A 14,381-nucleotide genomic window follows, 5' to 3' on the forward strand; every position below is an offset into this window, starting at 1 on the left:
AGTACATCATGAAATGTTCGTGCCACGCAGCAGCAGGACCACTCCCTTTGGCTGCCGTGCTTACCTATGAACCGTTCCACGGCCATTTCCCTGGTCACCAGCTCCCCGAAGACCTCCCGCAGGTTCCCGATGAGCTCCGCGACCTCCCGGCTCTCGGTGAAGCTGTCCAGGATGTTCCTGTCGCTGAGGGCAACCGGCTCCCGCTCCTCGCCCTCCTCGGGCTCCCGCCGCGCTCCGTCCATGCCGGCGGGCCCGGCGCTGGCAGTGACAGCACGAAGGGTCAGTTCCGCCGCCCCTCAGGCCGCGGGCAGGGCAGGGCCGGTCCCGCCGCCCCGCACGGCCCCGCCGTGCGGCACCGCGCCCCTCCCGCGGCCCCTCCCGCGGCCCCGCCCGGCCCTACCGGCCTCCGCCGCCGGCCCGCGCCGCGGGGCTCCCGGAGCCGCCGCCCTCGCCCCTCCGGCCCGGCGCGGTGCGCCCACCCGGGACGAGCGATAAGCGGGGACGAGCGATAAGCGGGGACGAGCGAGCACGCGGGACAAGCGCCCGCTGCCGCCCCGGGCCCGCCCCGCGCCGCCGCCGCTGCCGCCCAGCTACGGGCCGCCAGGAGGGACCAAAGGCGGCGGCGGCGCCGCCTCCGAGCGCGGGCCCGGCCCCTCCGCGGGGTGGGAGGGAGATGAGGGCGGACACGCCCTGGGGACACCCACCGGTGATGGGGACACCCATCCTGGGGACACCCACTGGGGACAGTGACACCCATCCTGGGGACACCCACCCTGGGGACACCCACCGGGGACAGTGACACCCATCCTAGGGACACCCATCCTGGGGACATCCACCGGGGACGGTGACATCCACCCTGGGGACACCCACCCTGGGACAGTGACAGCCACCCTGGGGACACCCACCCTGGGACAGTGACAGCCACCCTGGGGACACCCACCGGGGATGGGGACACCCAACCTGGGGACACCCACCTGGGACAGTGACACCCATCCTAGGGACACCCACCGGGGATGGGGACACCCAATCTGGGGACACCCACCGGGGACAGTGACACCCATCCTAGGGACACCCATCCTGGGGACACCCACCGGGGGTGGGGACACCCATCCTAGGGACACCCATCCTAGGGACACCCATCCTGGGGACACCCACCAGGGACAGTGACACCCATCCTAGGGACACCCAACCTGGGGACACCCACCTGGGACAGTGACACCCATCCTAGGGACACCCATCCGGGACAGTGACATCCACCCTGGGGACACCCACCCTGGGGACAGTGACAGCCACCCTGGGGACACCAACCGGGGATGGAGACATCCAGTTTGGGAATACCCACTGGGGACGGTGACAACCACCCTGGGGACACCCAGCAGAATGTCCCCTACTGGGACACCTGAACACCTACTGGGGATGGGGACGTCCAGCTTGGGGACACCCACTGGGGATGATGACACCCACCCTGGGGAAACCCACCCTGGGGACAGGAACACCTACTGGGGATGGGGATGTCCAGCCCAGGGACATCCAGTGGAAACAAGAAGACCTACTGGGGATGGGGACACTCACCAGGGACAGGGACATCCAGGGGGGATGGGGACACAACCCCGGGGACACCCATCAGGGATGGGAACATCTAGGCTGGAGATGGGGACATCCAGCCTGGGGACAGCCACCTATGGGGCCCTGGGGATGGGACATGGATGGGGGCACAGGCACGGGCACCCAAGCACTGGGGGAGGATGGAGATAGGGAGCCTCGGGTAAGGGAACAGGGATGAGGACCTGGGCACGGGGACCCCAGGGGAAAAGGACAAGGATGGGAACAACCACACAAGGTGTGGGGGAGACAAGGATGATGCCGTTATCCATGACCTCCATTCCTTACCCAACCTGCACCAAAACACTGCCCTGCATGGTTAATACCACAACACATCATCCAAACCTCACACGGCTCTGGAAACAACATTCGAACCCTGAAAGCTGCAACCACAGCTCCACTGATTCCACAGGAAATTCTAGGAGGCACTGCAGCCCGGCCAGGATGTCACAACAGGTAAGTTGCTCTTTCCTGCTATCCAGCAGCTCCATCCACACCCAAATATTTTATCTTCAGGCTCAAATTCATTCCATCAAACCACAGCCACAAAACACATGTACACCCAAAACTGGGTTTCTGCAAGGCAAGTGTTTTATTTGAGAAGAAGTTTGAGTTCACAAGTATTTCCCAGTGTGATACAGGTGGGTTTATTCACATCCATAAACACCAGTGCACATGCACTTTGCTCAGACCTAGACGTTCCAGCCATCAGCTACAATCCCAACTGTGTTCTAACCCTACTGTTCCACTTTTCCACTCTTCTAGTTCTGTTTTCTAACCAACAGTGACAGATTCCCCTGATTCAAAGGAAGCAAAAATTTTTCACTATTTGTATCATATTTACAGAGAGCAAAGTGAATTGTTTTAAACCAATTACATTATCAAATTTTAAACTTAGTTAAATCTTTATAGCACAACCATTTAATATTGAGAAAAGTCTAAATATATCTGAGCAATTTTAAATATAATATTTGAGTATGAGTCATGCCAACCATCTGAAGTCTGAATACTCAGGTCATTCTTAACCAAATCTTCTAATTCATATTTGTGGGACTGCACTTACTTTTACTCTCCTTGCCACTTCCATTAAAACACCCCAGAGTCACTAATGTACCCTAGCTCAGATTGTGCACCAGTAGCTTTGCTGAACACTTTTCTCCCCAAATTCCCACTGCCCACTGTGTTTTCTGTAAAAATAAAGCAGTAAGGAACAATGAAACCCCTTACAAATCCATCAGATTTGACACTGTTCCTTCCATAACCCAGTGGTGGCACAACAGACCAGCTTTGCCCACTGCACTCATTTTCTAAAATTGAAAATATGTCAAGCACCAACCAACCCAGCAGCCACAGGTGCTTCTTCTCACCCAACCACAGAGCCTTCCTCCCACATTTTGCTGTCTTTTTACAAAATTATTTACATATGTATTGTTGTACAACACACTGAAATATCACACTAAAACAATGAAATGCTATTATCAACTTTGAATGGTAACAACTTACTTCTAACTGTACAGTTAATTACCAAGGAGCTAGACATCCTTCCAGAAAATACCACTGGAATTTCAGTTCTTCTAGCAAGGAAAAATGAATGTGAGTAAATTACATTAAATTAAAATAAATATTAGGAATATTATTAATTACATATGTTTGCCAAATGCAGCTAAAGGACCTTGTCTACTCATTAAATTAAAAAGAGAATGTTTTCAGATTCACAGAATCTGACTGAAATTTTGGATTAGGATATTTGACGGGCAAAAGGAAAGGAAAAGGAAACAGAAGACCATGGAAATTTTAATGGGCAAAGGGCTGGGAACAGACAGAAAGCTAAACCAGAACAAACAAGGGCAGACACAAGAACTTGCTTCCAGCACCGCTGTCCCACAGCTGCAGCTCTCCATAGCAAACTGGGAAGATGCTGCTGTGGAACAACTGTGGGAGCACAGCAGCTATGAGGTGAGAGAGCAGGGTCAGGCTGAGTGTCCTGCTGCTTTCCAGGCCAGTGGAGCCTTGACAAACAGTGCAGCCCTTTCCTTCAGCAGGGAGGAATCTGTGCAGGGAAACTAGTGCCCAAGTTAAAGATTACAAAATTGCTTTTAGTTAGTGAGGCTCAAACTGCATTAAACCTTCCCCATATCAGGTGTTTTACCATCAATTCCGAGTTTGTGCTACTTGGGATGAGCAGGGGCTGCTCATTCCTAGGAGACTGTGTCAGAATTTCTCAAATGTACCTGGTTACTTCAGAAGTTTCTTCATCATGTTTAGGGTAGAGCCCCTGTACCCAGTCCCAAAATGGTTCCAGTGGTTGATGTAATTAAAGAGCTGATACAACTTGTTCCGTTTCTCAAATCCTGGAGCTTTGGGTATTTTACTGTGATAGGCAGAGAAAAAAGAGCTGCTGAACCCCCCAAACATTCCAGCAATGGCCAGCTCAAATTCTGAATGGCCATAGAAGCAGGCAGGGTCAAATATAATCGGCCCGGAGTCGTCCTCAGCCACATTCCCTGCCCACAGGTCCCCGTGCAGGAGAGCAGGAACAATTTCTACATCACAGAACATTTCAGGAATCTTTGGCTGAAAAAGCATAAACAGACATGTAACAATTAAAGAGTTTTGAAGAAAATAACAAATTAAATAAAGTACTGTAGCATGTTAGAGCCTAAACTGGCCAAATGCTGCCTGTGTTCAGCCCTCATGGAGTGCTTTGGACATTGATGGCAACAAGAACAAGAATAAATGTTCTGGATTGTTCTTGACCAAGCTCAGCAAAGCATTTAATTCACAGTCTAGTATCAACACCTGGTACTGATGTATTGCTCCTAGGCATGGATATCGTTGGCTGTCGTGAGACATATAAAATAATTTCATTTAAACTAAAAAGTTTCAATGGCAAAAAGGATTGCAATAAGCATCTGGACCAATGAACAGAAGAGAGGGGGAACATCCCTGGTGTTCCCAGAGTGCTGCATGGAACATGGCCTGAACCAGCCTCAGCCTGGGCCAGGTAAAATACAAATGTGTCCAGGCAGCAGAATTTCACACACTTCATAACACCAAGCTCTTAGGCTTAACCATATTATTATTATTACTAGCTGTATTCTCAGAAATAGATGTTGATGCTGAATTACACGGGGCTTTTTCCACTATCTATAAAAATTGAAAGAGTAACAAGAATTCTGTTCAGCTGACAGTGTTGCTGGACCCACTGTGAAGCATATCCAGACCCTGCTCTTCATTCCAAGCTGGGCAAATCCCTTATAAAACACCTTTACAATCCCACTGATACACATTTTCTGAAATTCTAGAAAATAGATTCAAAACATGGTTCATACTTTCAGCTGTGACCAGAGTTCTCGGGCTTCTCTGTCTCCATAATCTTTTTCAATCAAATCCAGCTGAGCCTGGAGTCGGTGACGGATGAAGAAGGATGGCCAGTCACTCTGCCACTCATTCACCTGGAAAATACAGCACAAGTTTGTCACACACAATTTTAACACACATTCATTCAGCGTTAATAAGAGAGATCCAGCTAAAACATTCAGTGCTGACACAATGGCCTGGACAATGTCAGTGACCAATGCACAGCAACATCAGATGTTTTGTTTTGGGAGTGCTGCTCCCCACCACACTTTGGTGGGGCTCTCTTTAATATAAGTTAAGGTTCTGGCTGTTTTCATTCATTCTCATTTTTGAAATGTATTTTTGAGGGAGAGTTTCTGGTAAGATCATTTCAGTTGTTCAATGCTATCTTTCAAATCTTTCTGGAAATGCAGAAGTATTCACACATTTTTACTGGGTAATATAGTAAAAATGTGGTGAACCCCAGCTCAGGGAAGAAATGCTGATGTCTGGCTCCAGATCAGAGGCTGAAGGATAGCTTTAGTAAAACTATACTATATTACATTAATATACTATTTAAAGAGATGTTCTACTATTTTGCATACTTGCTTCTTACTTATCTAACTCAAACTCGTGACTCTCTGCTGAGAGTCCAATACAAAGCTAGATCTAATTAGTCATTAAACTTAAACAACTTTCACTAGAATCTAATTAAGCAATTACTTCAAGTAAACAATCTCTATACTACATTCTACATGAAGAAAACAAAGAAGCAGAGATAAAGATTGTTTTCCCTTCTTCTCTTTGTGTTTCTCTAAGAAATCCTGAGAGACGAATTATGTCTCTCTGTCTAGAGAATGTGGATGCCACAGGTAACACATTTCTAATTTGGTGAAAAGCTGTACAGCAAGGAGTTTAAGATGCTGGAGGTTCATTCAGTTGTTGTAGAATGAAATCCTGACACGTGCAGAGCCAGAAAATGGTGGAATTGTCTCCAAGAGCCCTTTCCTCTCCAAGAGCCCTTTCCAATGTCTCATGAGCTGTTACATGACGAAGCTCTCCAAAAGCAGTGCAGAGATCCATACAGTAGGGGTTAATAAAACCAAGGTATGGCATGTGAAGGGACACTGATTTCTTTAAATATCACCAAGCTAAAGAACCACCACATCACTCCAAATTCTCACCCAATCCACCCTGCCTGCTGGCCACATGCACAGTACCAGGGAACAGGGCTGGAACAGGGAAAGCAAAGCTGTGGTCAGAAAGCTGCAGACAAATGGAGCAAGCTCAGGTATGAGGAGTTTACAGACCTCTACAAGTGCCTGTTGGCTTTCACAGCTGTGGAACAGACCATACCTGTGGGATATAACCACAGCAAGTGGCTGTGTGGAATCCAAATTTATCCACAAACTGGGCCTCGGAGTGACCAGCTCCTTTTCCTACAGAACAAAATAAATATTAGGAGATTTGAGATCTTTACATGGTAAAGGTTGCAAACACAGAACTTAAGGCAGGAAAAATAACTTATTGCTTAAAGTTACACTTATTACATGGTCAGAACCCTTTCTAAAGCTGGAAAGAAATCTTTTGGACTTGAAGATGCTGAATGGAAACAGAGGCATAGTCAGCCATGGTCAGTAAGTTTGCTTTGGATGAAGGAGTTGGACATTCAGGAAAGGAGCCCAAATACAGAGTCACAATCTGCTCTTCTGGCACTTCTGGACGTGTTGCCATTAAATGTGGCTTAGGTTTGAGTCATACATTATTTGGGACCTGCCAGTAATTTGGCCTTCACTCAAAAATAATGGATTATAATTTGTCCACCACTAAGAGTCAGACCCAGTCCACTCTGAAGTCATGGGAACAGTACAGATACAGGCTGGCACTTGAGATTTTAATAGTAACAACTCAAAAAAATAATTCTTTATATAGCTGTGGTATTTATTTAAATTTATTCTTTAATTCACTTTGAGGAGCAGCAATTTTTGAATATTTTGCTATTTATTTGAGTTCAAAAATGTCATCCCCAACTTCTTTAAAGGGGAGCTTAATTCTGCATTTACTAAGGGACAACATTCTGTAATCAGTAAATTATCTAAACCAACAGCAAGCAAAAAACGGGATTTCTGTAAGCTCAAGAACATTTTAAGAGAGTGCATGAGGCTGAAAGGTTTCACTGACACTGAAGAAGAGTCCAAATTGCCAGTTTGACTTAGGAAAGTTGAAAGCAATGCTGCACCACAGCCAAAGGAATTGCTTCCTTTTTGGTTAGTACATTACATCAATACTTTACCAATTGTGCTTCCTTCAGTCCTCAGCTTCTCTCCAAGTTTCTGGTTATAAAGATGAAGTTCTGCTATCTGCTCTCCCAGCTTTGAAGAGTATCTGTAGGATCAAATAAAACAAAATGAAACTGAAACAAGTCAACAAATATTATACCAAAAAAAAAAAAAAGAACAAAAACAAAAAAAAAAACCCCTCAACTAAATATGATCAAGGCTATTTTTAGCAAGCATAGAACCTTAATCAATTTCACAAGCACCTAACAGGGAGAAAATGACTTAATAACAGCTCTGAAGACACAGGTAACACAACAAACACACTAAATGCTCTTGCAAGAAAGGCAAAGAGAACACAAGGTTGTATAAACAGGAGCAGAAAGGGCAGGAGGATGGTGTGCTCCTCCTTATCAGCCCCACTATCAGCAGAGAACAGAACATGGTATCAACAGAACAGGGTTGGGCTTTACCCTTCCAAATCAGCTGAGCAGCAGTTGAAAGGGTAAGTCTGAAAAGAAGCCATAGGCAGGGATTGAGTTGAGGCTGCCTAATGCTGAAGGCAGACAACTAAAAACCAGTTAAATATTCCACAGGTATCTTAACAGGAGTTTCAGGGATGGAAACTAATTTCTTCTCCATTCCCAGAATGGGGGGAAAATGATGGATTTAAAATTGCAACCAGAAGGACTAAGGTTAGACATTGGAAAATCCTTTCTAGGAACAGTGGGATGGATTAGAATAACCTATTTGTGGAGGCTGTGGAATTGCCATTATTGTCCCAAATAAAATAGATGGGTTGGACAAGCAGCTGCCAGAAGAGCCATAGGAATGCCACTGTTCCCATATGGAGGCCTGGAACACAGCAGTGCTCCTGAAAATCTGTTTCCAGCACCACATGACTCCTGAATGCCATGTTCAGGTTGGCTGACAGATGAAATGCAGATTCATATCATCTTAATCATGGTTTGAATCATACTGGAAGATTCTACAGAGAGAAGCAGGGGTTTCGAAGACAAAAGCAGCCTGTAAGGTTAAAGAAACCTCTTGGGCGGGGAAAAGAAATTCCAGTGAAAAATCTCAAGAGAGAACAATGAGCCAAACTCAGCTGTGATTAAATTCAGTGCAGCAGCATCTCAGCACACGTGGAGCAGCACACAAATGAGCAGTGACAGCCATTTCTAGTGCAGGAAAAGCAAAATATGGGCAAGGAGTGTGTACACACATATACAGATACACACACACACATATATATATTTTAATATGTGCACAGAGAAACAGATCTCAACAGAGAGAAGCTTTGTCTCTGAGAGAATAAAGCAACTCTGCTCATGAAGTTTCCTGGCTGACTGTAAGATATTAAAAAAAATGTATCCCAAAACATAGTAAAAAGAGATGCATGGACATACTTGTTGAGGTGCTTCATCTTTAGGTACTCCATGGCAAACATGGCTCCTCCTCCAGGCAGGTCAATCACTTTGATGGGCTGAGGCACTCTCACAATATTGGTTTTCTGAATCGCTTCCAAACTTGCCATTTCCCCTTCAAACATTTTTCTAGCCTGTCAAGGAATAAGAATATTCTTGGGCTAAACTATGGATGTCTACAATGAGTACTTCTGACAAAGTGGCAAGGAGTTAATTCCTCTTGATAAAAGGAGAGAGCTCCAGCAAAGCTTCAGTCCACACAGGAAGACTTAAGTGCCTTAACCCTAAATGCTTTTTTTTTTTCCTAAATTCATTCCAGGGTTGTAGGATATGTCACATTTCACTCTGATTTCCAGCTGCTTATGAAGACCCCAAACTACTTGGATGAAACAGCACCTCTGAGGATAATGTGGCCACTGCTAAATGAGGTAACACTGAGCCCTTAAATTGGTTCTTCTTTCCCCACAGGCCACGGGATGGAGATGACAGCACAAATAATACTCAGCGTGTGCTCTGCATTTTTGAAGCAAAGCTGCTGTTTAGGATGATTTTGATATTGATAAAGCAAATTTCTGATGCACTGTGGTATTAGAAAAAGCAATTGAGTATTCATTTAGTAATAGAAAAGTCAAGAGTTTGGCATGAGAAGCTGCAAGAGTTTTACTTTTAGAAATGCCAAAAGCAACGAGGATGTTTGAAATTTCTGTAGCTTTAATGATAATACGTGAGTTTTAGCACTGGCCCCTGTTTGTGCCCTCCCATTATCAATCCTCCCAACAGGAACATGAAAAGGAATGCAGTGAATGCAAAATCAGCTCTGGGCTTTTCCAAACTCCAAGTACCACAGTAACAGCTTTGTGCTTGGCCTCCTTTTTATAGGAATTACAGTTCATTCCTGCTGTTGAGAGTTATCACATTGCATTACACTGCATTTCACACTAACCAAACCTGCTACATTAATTCTGGATATAAAATAGACACAGCTATAAAAAGTAAACTCAGAACTGAAATAATTATGTATTATTAACGAGCAGCTGCTTTTAAAATAAAAAGCTATCTCTATGCAATCATAAGATCTGCTGGCATTGACCTGAGGTTTGTGGTTGATTTTCACAAACACCCGTCCTCTGTCTGTCTCATACGTTTGGCCTTGGCTGATGCATCCTCCCCCAGAGCTCCCCAGTGCCTTCAGAAGGTTGGTGTTCAGCTCTGCCTTCAGGATCTTCTCCATGGTCATTTCCAGGCTGCTGCAGCCGCTCCTCTGCTAAACCTGCTGCGAAACAGGATTAAAGGTCTGGGTCCTTCTGCCACTGTCACTCTGCGATGAGGTAGGAAGGGCCACCCACCACAGAAAAAAATTTAAAGAACACAGTTAAAAAAAAATAGCTCAGCCAGAGAGAGTGTTTCAAAATGCTTTGCTTGCCGTGGGCTTTTACAGATATACGTGAAAAATAAAATTCTTTACAAATATTTGCTACAATAAACTGCAGAGATTAATTCTAGGAGAGGTGGGTCCTGGGGCCTCTCAGCGGTGCTGGAGCTGCTGGTATTTGTAGTTTGGAGCCGCTCTAGAGCTCCGGGATCGCCTGCGGAGGAGCGGTTTTAGGCCGATCCACTAGAGGGAAGCTGAAGGCAGCCCCAGGAATGGCCACAAACGCTGTATCGGGGGCATTTGGTGTGAAATCCAAAACTTCGGCCCAAAAGGATGGGATTAAATCCGTTAATCGGCCGGGTGGGGTGCGGGGAGGAGGATGAGCCAGGCGGGGAGCCCGGCTGGAGCCCATCATTCCCTGCGGAAATTCCTGCCCGTGCGGGACCGTGCCGTGGGGACGGGGAGATCCCGGCCGGGCTGCGGGACGGGACCTGCGGGCACAGCGCGGGTGAGCGGCACCCCCGGGTCCCGGTGTGAGGGGCCGCTGGTCCTGCAGTGAGGGGCGGCTGGTCCCGGTGTGAGGGAACGGTTCCTGCAGTGTTGGAGGTGTTCCCGGTGTGATGGGAGGCTGTTCCCGGTGTGAGGGGAGCTTGTTCCTGCAGTGATGGAGAGCTGCTCCCGGTGTGAGGGGAGGCTGCTCCTGCAGTGAGGGGCGGCCGCTCCCGGTGTTACGGAGGCTGTTCCCGCTGTTATGGGAACAGGAACTCCCGGTGTTACGGAGCCTGCTCCCGGTGCGAGGGGGAGCTGGCACAGCAGTGACGGGGAGCTGCTCCCGGCGTGAAGAGGGGCTGCTCCCGGTGTGAGGGGCGGCTGTTCCGGTTGTGAGGAGATGCTGTTCCCGCCGGGATGGGGGGCAGTCCCCGGTGTTATGGGGGACTGTTCCCGCTGTTATGGGAACAGGTGCTCCCGGTGTGAGGGGATGCTGTTCCCGCCGGGACGGGAAGCTGTTCCCGGTGCTATGAGGGGCTGTTCCCGGTGTTATGAGGGGCTGTTCCCGGTGTGAGGGGATGCTGTTCCCGCTGTTATGAGGGGCTGTTCCCGGTGTGAGGGGCCAGTTCCCGGTGTTATGAGGGGCTGTTCCCGGTGTGAGGGGCCAGTTCCCGGTGTGAGGGGATGCTGTTCCCGCCGGGACGGGAAGCTGTTCCCGGTGCTATGAGGGGCTGTTCCCGGTGTTATGAGGGGCTGTTCCCGGTGTGAGGGGATGCTGTTCCCGCTGTTATGAGGGGCCGTTCCCGGTGTGAGGGGATACTGTTCCCGCTGTTATGAGGGGCTGTTCCCGGTGTGAGGGGATACTGTTCCCGCTGTTATGAGGAGCTGTTCCCGCTGTGAGGGGATGCTGCTCCCGCCGGGATGGGAGGCTGTTCCCGGTGTTATGAGGGGCTGTTCCCGGTGTTATGAGGGGCTGTTCCCGCTGTTATGAGGGGCTGTTCCCGGTGTTATGAAGGACTGTTCCCGGTGTGAGGGGATGCTGTTCCCGCTGTTATGAGGGGCTGTTCCCGGTGTGAGGGGATGCTGTTCCTGCCGGGATGGGAAGCTGTTCCCGGTGCTATGAGGGGCTGTTCCCGGTGTGAGGGGCCAGTTCCCGGTGTGACAGGAGTCTGACACTGTTCCGCTCTCCGCACAAGCGCCCCGTGGCCCTCCAGACTCGAACACACGGATTCCTGTTTAATGGCAGCGCATGCTCCATGTACGTACCACACCGACAAAAATTAGAACGTGAAGTCTTATTTTAGAGTTTGTTCACCACAGAAATGCTGCTTTGGGATGAATGACACATCCAATGCCACCGAAAGGACGTGACATTCTGCTGCTGGATTTTCTGCGTTTTACTTTCTGATATGCATAACGTCATTGGTTTCACTATGTTGTGTGTTTTTATACGGGGGATAAATACCATTAGATTAAATTCTTAATTCCATGAAACCTGTGAATTACTAATAAAAATAAAAGAAAATCCTGTATTTTTTTACAATGATTAAAAATATAAAAATGAGTTATGAGTCTGAAATTCAGGCAGAGGAACTTAAAATGCATTAAACACACTGAATATATATTAAACACAATTAAAATGTGTTCAATACAATAAAATGTATTAAATATACTTAACTGTGTATTTATCATTGTTAAATTCTACCAATAATGTGACAAATTCTGTAGTGCTACAATTGTGCATTTGGATTCCTTGTGAAGTTCCTTCAGTAACTTTTAAGGACAAACTTCACTAAGCTAAAAATGGATCTATAATTATTATGCACATGCACAGCAAGGTTTAGTGTATGTAATTAATTTGATAAATGGTTTTGCATGATTTTTAATACTTTGGGGAATTAATTTGTAGGTTAAATACTTTCCTGTAAGAATAAATTTCATTTCATACTACTCTCTGAGAAAGTTCTAGGAGAAAAATGCCACAGACACTGTGGTAAAATAAACAGGACTTGAAGACACTATTTCAAAACTAAATAAATTGAATGTTTCTGAAAAATAAATCCTTTCTTCAGATTCTTTAGAAATTTTTTTTTTAACTGGGGAGGGTTGGCTTTATCTTCCTTTAGAAGAATTTGAAGAACAATATACCTGAATTACATACCAGGAATGTGAATTCAGCCTTTAAGAATCATATAAGGCTTCTGATGTAACATCTGCCCACGAGATGGTTACCTGAACGGTGGAAGAATATCTCAAGCCAAGTCCTTCATGTGTGAAGGGATTGTGTGACTCCTCCTCCTCAGTAACTGGTGCAGCTTCATCCCAGTTTCCTATCAGCGACCCCACTGCTGTGAGATACCGCCAAGAGTCTGTGATGTTCCTCCTGGATCAGCACTGTGAGTGTAAAAATTCCGGCCAGCAAAGTGCCAGAGTAGTGCCGGACCTGGAGCAATCAGTGCATCAGCTTAAAGAAAAGTGCCAGCAGAACGAGTCTGCTCGCAGCCCAACCCGCAAACCCCCGTTTGAATTCCTGTGGAATTCCTGCTCCCTGGTACGGGCGGGCTCCCCCCGCCGGGCTGAGTGCCGGGGGAGCTCCGGGAAGCGCTGGGACGGAGCTGTGGGGATGTTGAAATTGCATCTCCAGCGCGCACACGGACAGGGCTGCCCGCAGCTCCGCGGGGTTAAGCCTGGATCCGAGACACCCAGAGTTCAGCACATGCCCGCCCGGTGTCCGGGCGCAGCATGAGCAGTTCTGTGCCCTGCACGCGGCTGTTCATGCGTTCATTTCTTCCAGATTATACCCTTGGCCTCCTCCATCCGCAGCCTGGTCCTTTCTGTGATATGCAGGAGGAATGCCTGGCTGGAGGGAGCATTTCCACGGATGTGTGTCAGTCCCCAAGGCCACAGTCTCTGTCCCTCCTGCCAGCCAGGATAAACACGAGGTAAGGACAGGCTGGAGCAGCACTCCTCGCTCCTGATAACGCCTGCAGCAATCCCACACGGATTAAGGAAAGCCTGGGGCTCTAGTTGGGCAGGAGAAGCTTTTAAAAAAGCAAAGGGTTTGTTATTTCACAATATCCAGTCTCTTGGCTGCCTGAGGAAACAAAATCTCATCAAGATGTAATGTGATTATTCTATTTCATATGCATATATGAGTACCCAATACTCTAGCAGCTGGTCTGTGCAGAGCTCCGGGGCTGCACTCAGCTCTTGTGCACCTCCCAACAGAGCTGGTCACAAATGCGAGACGCGGCATCAGCGGAAGGCACAGAGCGAGCACGGAAAGGAGGAGAACACACAGGAGGGACGGGAAATAGCGGCTGGTGGTGTGAGCACACGGCCTGGGCTCCAGCTCATCATACACTCATGGAATAAGCCGGCTTGGAAGGGGCCTCACCAGGCTGGCGGCTCCATCATCTTACTTGAAGTAAAATAATATTTAAGTCCAGTCAGGGTGCTCAGGGCCTTGGGTCCCAAACACTTCCACATTTTCAAGACGTATCTGTGGTTTTGTTTGGGGTTTTGTCAAGTCGGGGAATCCCTATTTTAGCGCGCTCCAACAGCAACTCCTGTGTTTTTACTAGTTTGCTATGACAACTTTTACCAAACAGTCCTTTGGAGCTGGGAGGGGCCCAGGCCGCCCATCCTCCCCTCCGGCCCGGCCGTCAGTCCTGGTTCGTCCCGGTCGGTCCGGGCGGTCAGTCTCGGTCACTCTCTGCGGTCAGCCGCAGTCACTCCCGGTCAGTCCCGGCGGTCATTCCCGATCATTCCCGGTCAGTCCCGGCGGACATTCCCGATCATTCCCGGTCACTCCCGCCGGCATTCCCGCGGCGCTCGACTACTCGGCGCTCCTCCCGCCGGCGGCTGGATGGGCTC

The 14,381-nt window shown here is 48.1% G+C and overlaps 2 protein-coding genes across 5 annotated transcripts in view; both read right to left on the reverse strand.

Moving 5' to 3' along the window:
- Positions 1–499, reverse strand: part of TBCD (tubulin folding cofactor D) — a 382,417-nt gene extending 381,918 nt beyond the window's left edge. The window contains exons 1-2 of one of the 2 annotated variants that reach the window (XM_053960716.1): positions 401–499; positions 65–258 (exon numbers count right to left, since the gene is read on the reverse strand). In XM_053960716.1, the coding sequence (XP_053816691.1) occupies positions 65–242 (178 nt within the window). In that variant the 5' untranslated portion in view covers positions 243–258; positions 401–499. The remainder of the gene's footprint in view (positions 1–64; positions 259–400) is intronic. The other variant, XM_053960715.1, reaches the window with a different exon arrangement.
- A 1,660-nt stretch (positions 500–2,159) lies between these two features.
- Positions 2,160–14,377, reverse strand: FN3K (fructosamine 3 kinase). Of its 3 annotated transcripts, none has more exons than XM_053960791.1 (7): positions 12,738–14,377; positions 9,735–9,914; positions 8,627–8,778; positions 7,235–7,326; positions 6,298–6,380; positions 4,935–5,057; positions 2,160–4,176 (listed from the first exon to the last, which is right to left on the reverse strand). In XM_053960791.1, the coding sequence occupies exons 2-7, from the start codon at positions 9,879–9,881 to the stop codon at positions 3,838–3,840; spliced, it is 936 nt and encodes a 311-aa protein (XP_053816766.1). In that variant the 5' UTR covers positions 9,882–9,914; positions 12,738–14,377; the 3' UTR covers positions 2,160–3,837. The 3 variants fall into 3 exon arrangements, with proteins under 3 accessions (XP_053816766.1, XP_053816764.1, XP_053816765.1); XM_053960789.1 differs by lacking the exon at positions 12,738–14,377 and adding an exon at positions 10,508–11,711; XM_053960790.1 differs by lacking the exon at positions 12,738–14,377 and adding an exon at positions 10,508–11,711 and having other exon boundaries at positions 9,735–9,917.
- Positions 14,378–14,381: the final 4 nt, after the last annotated feature.

The sequence above is a fragment of the Vidua chalybeata genome, chromosome 19 (genome assembly GCF_026979565.1).
Source record: "Vidua chalybeata isolate OUT-0048 chromosome 19, bVidCha1 merged haplotype, whole genome shotgun sequence".
NCBI classification, from domain to species: Eukaryota; Metazoa; Chordata; class Aves; order Passeriformes; family Viduidae; genus Vidua; species Vidua chalybeata.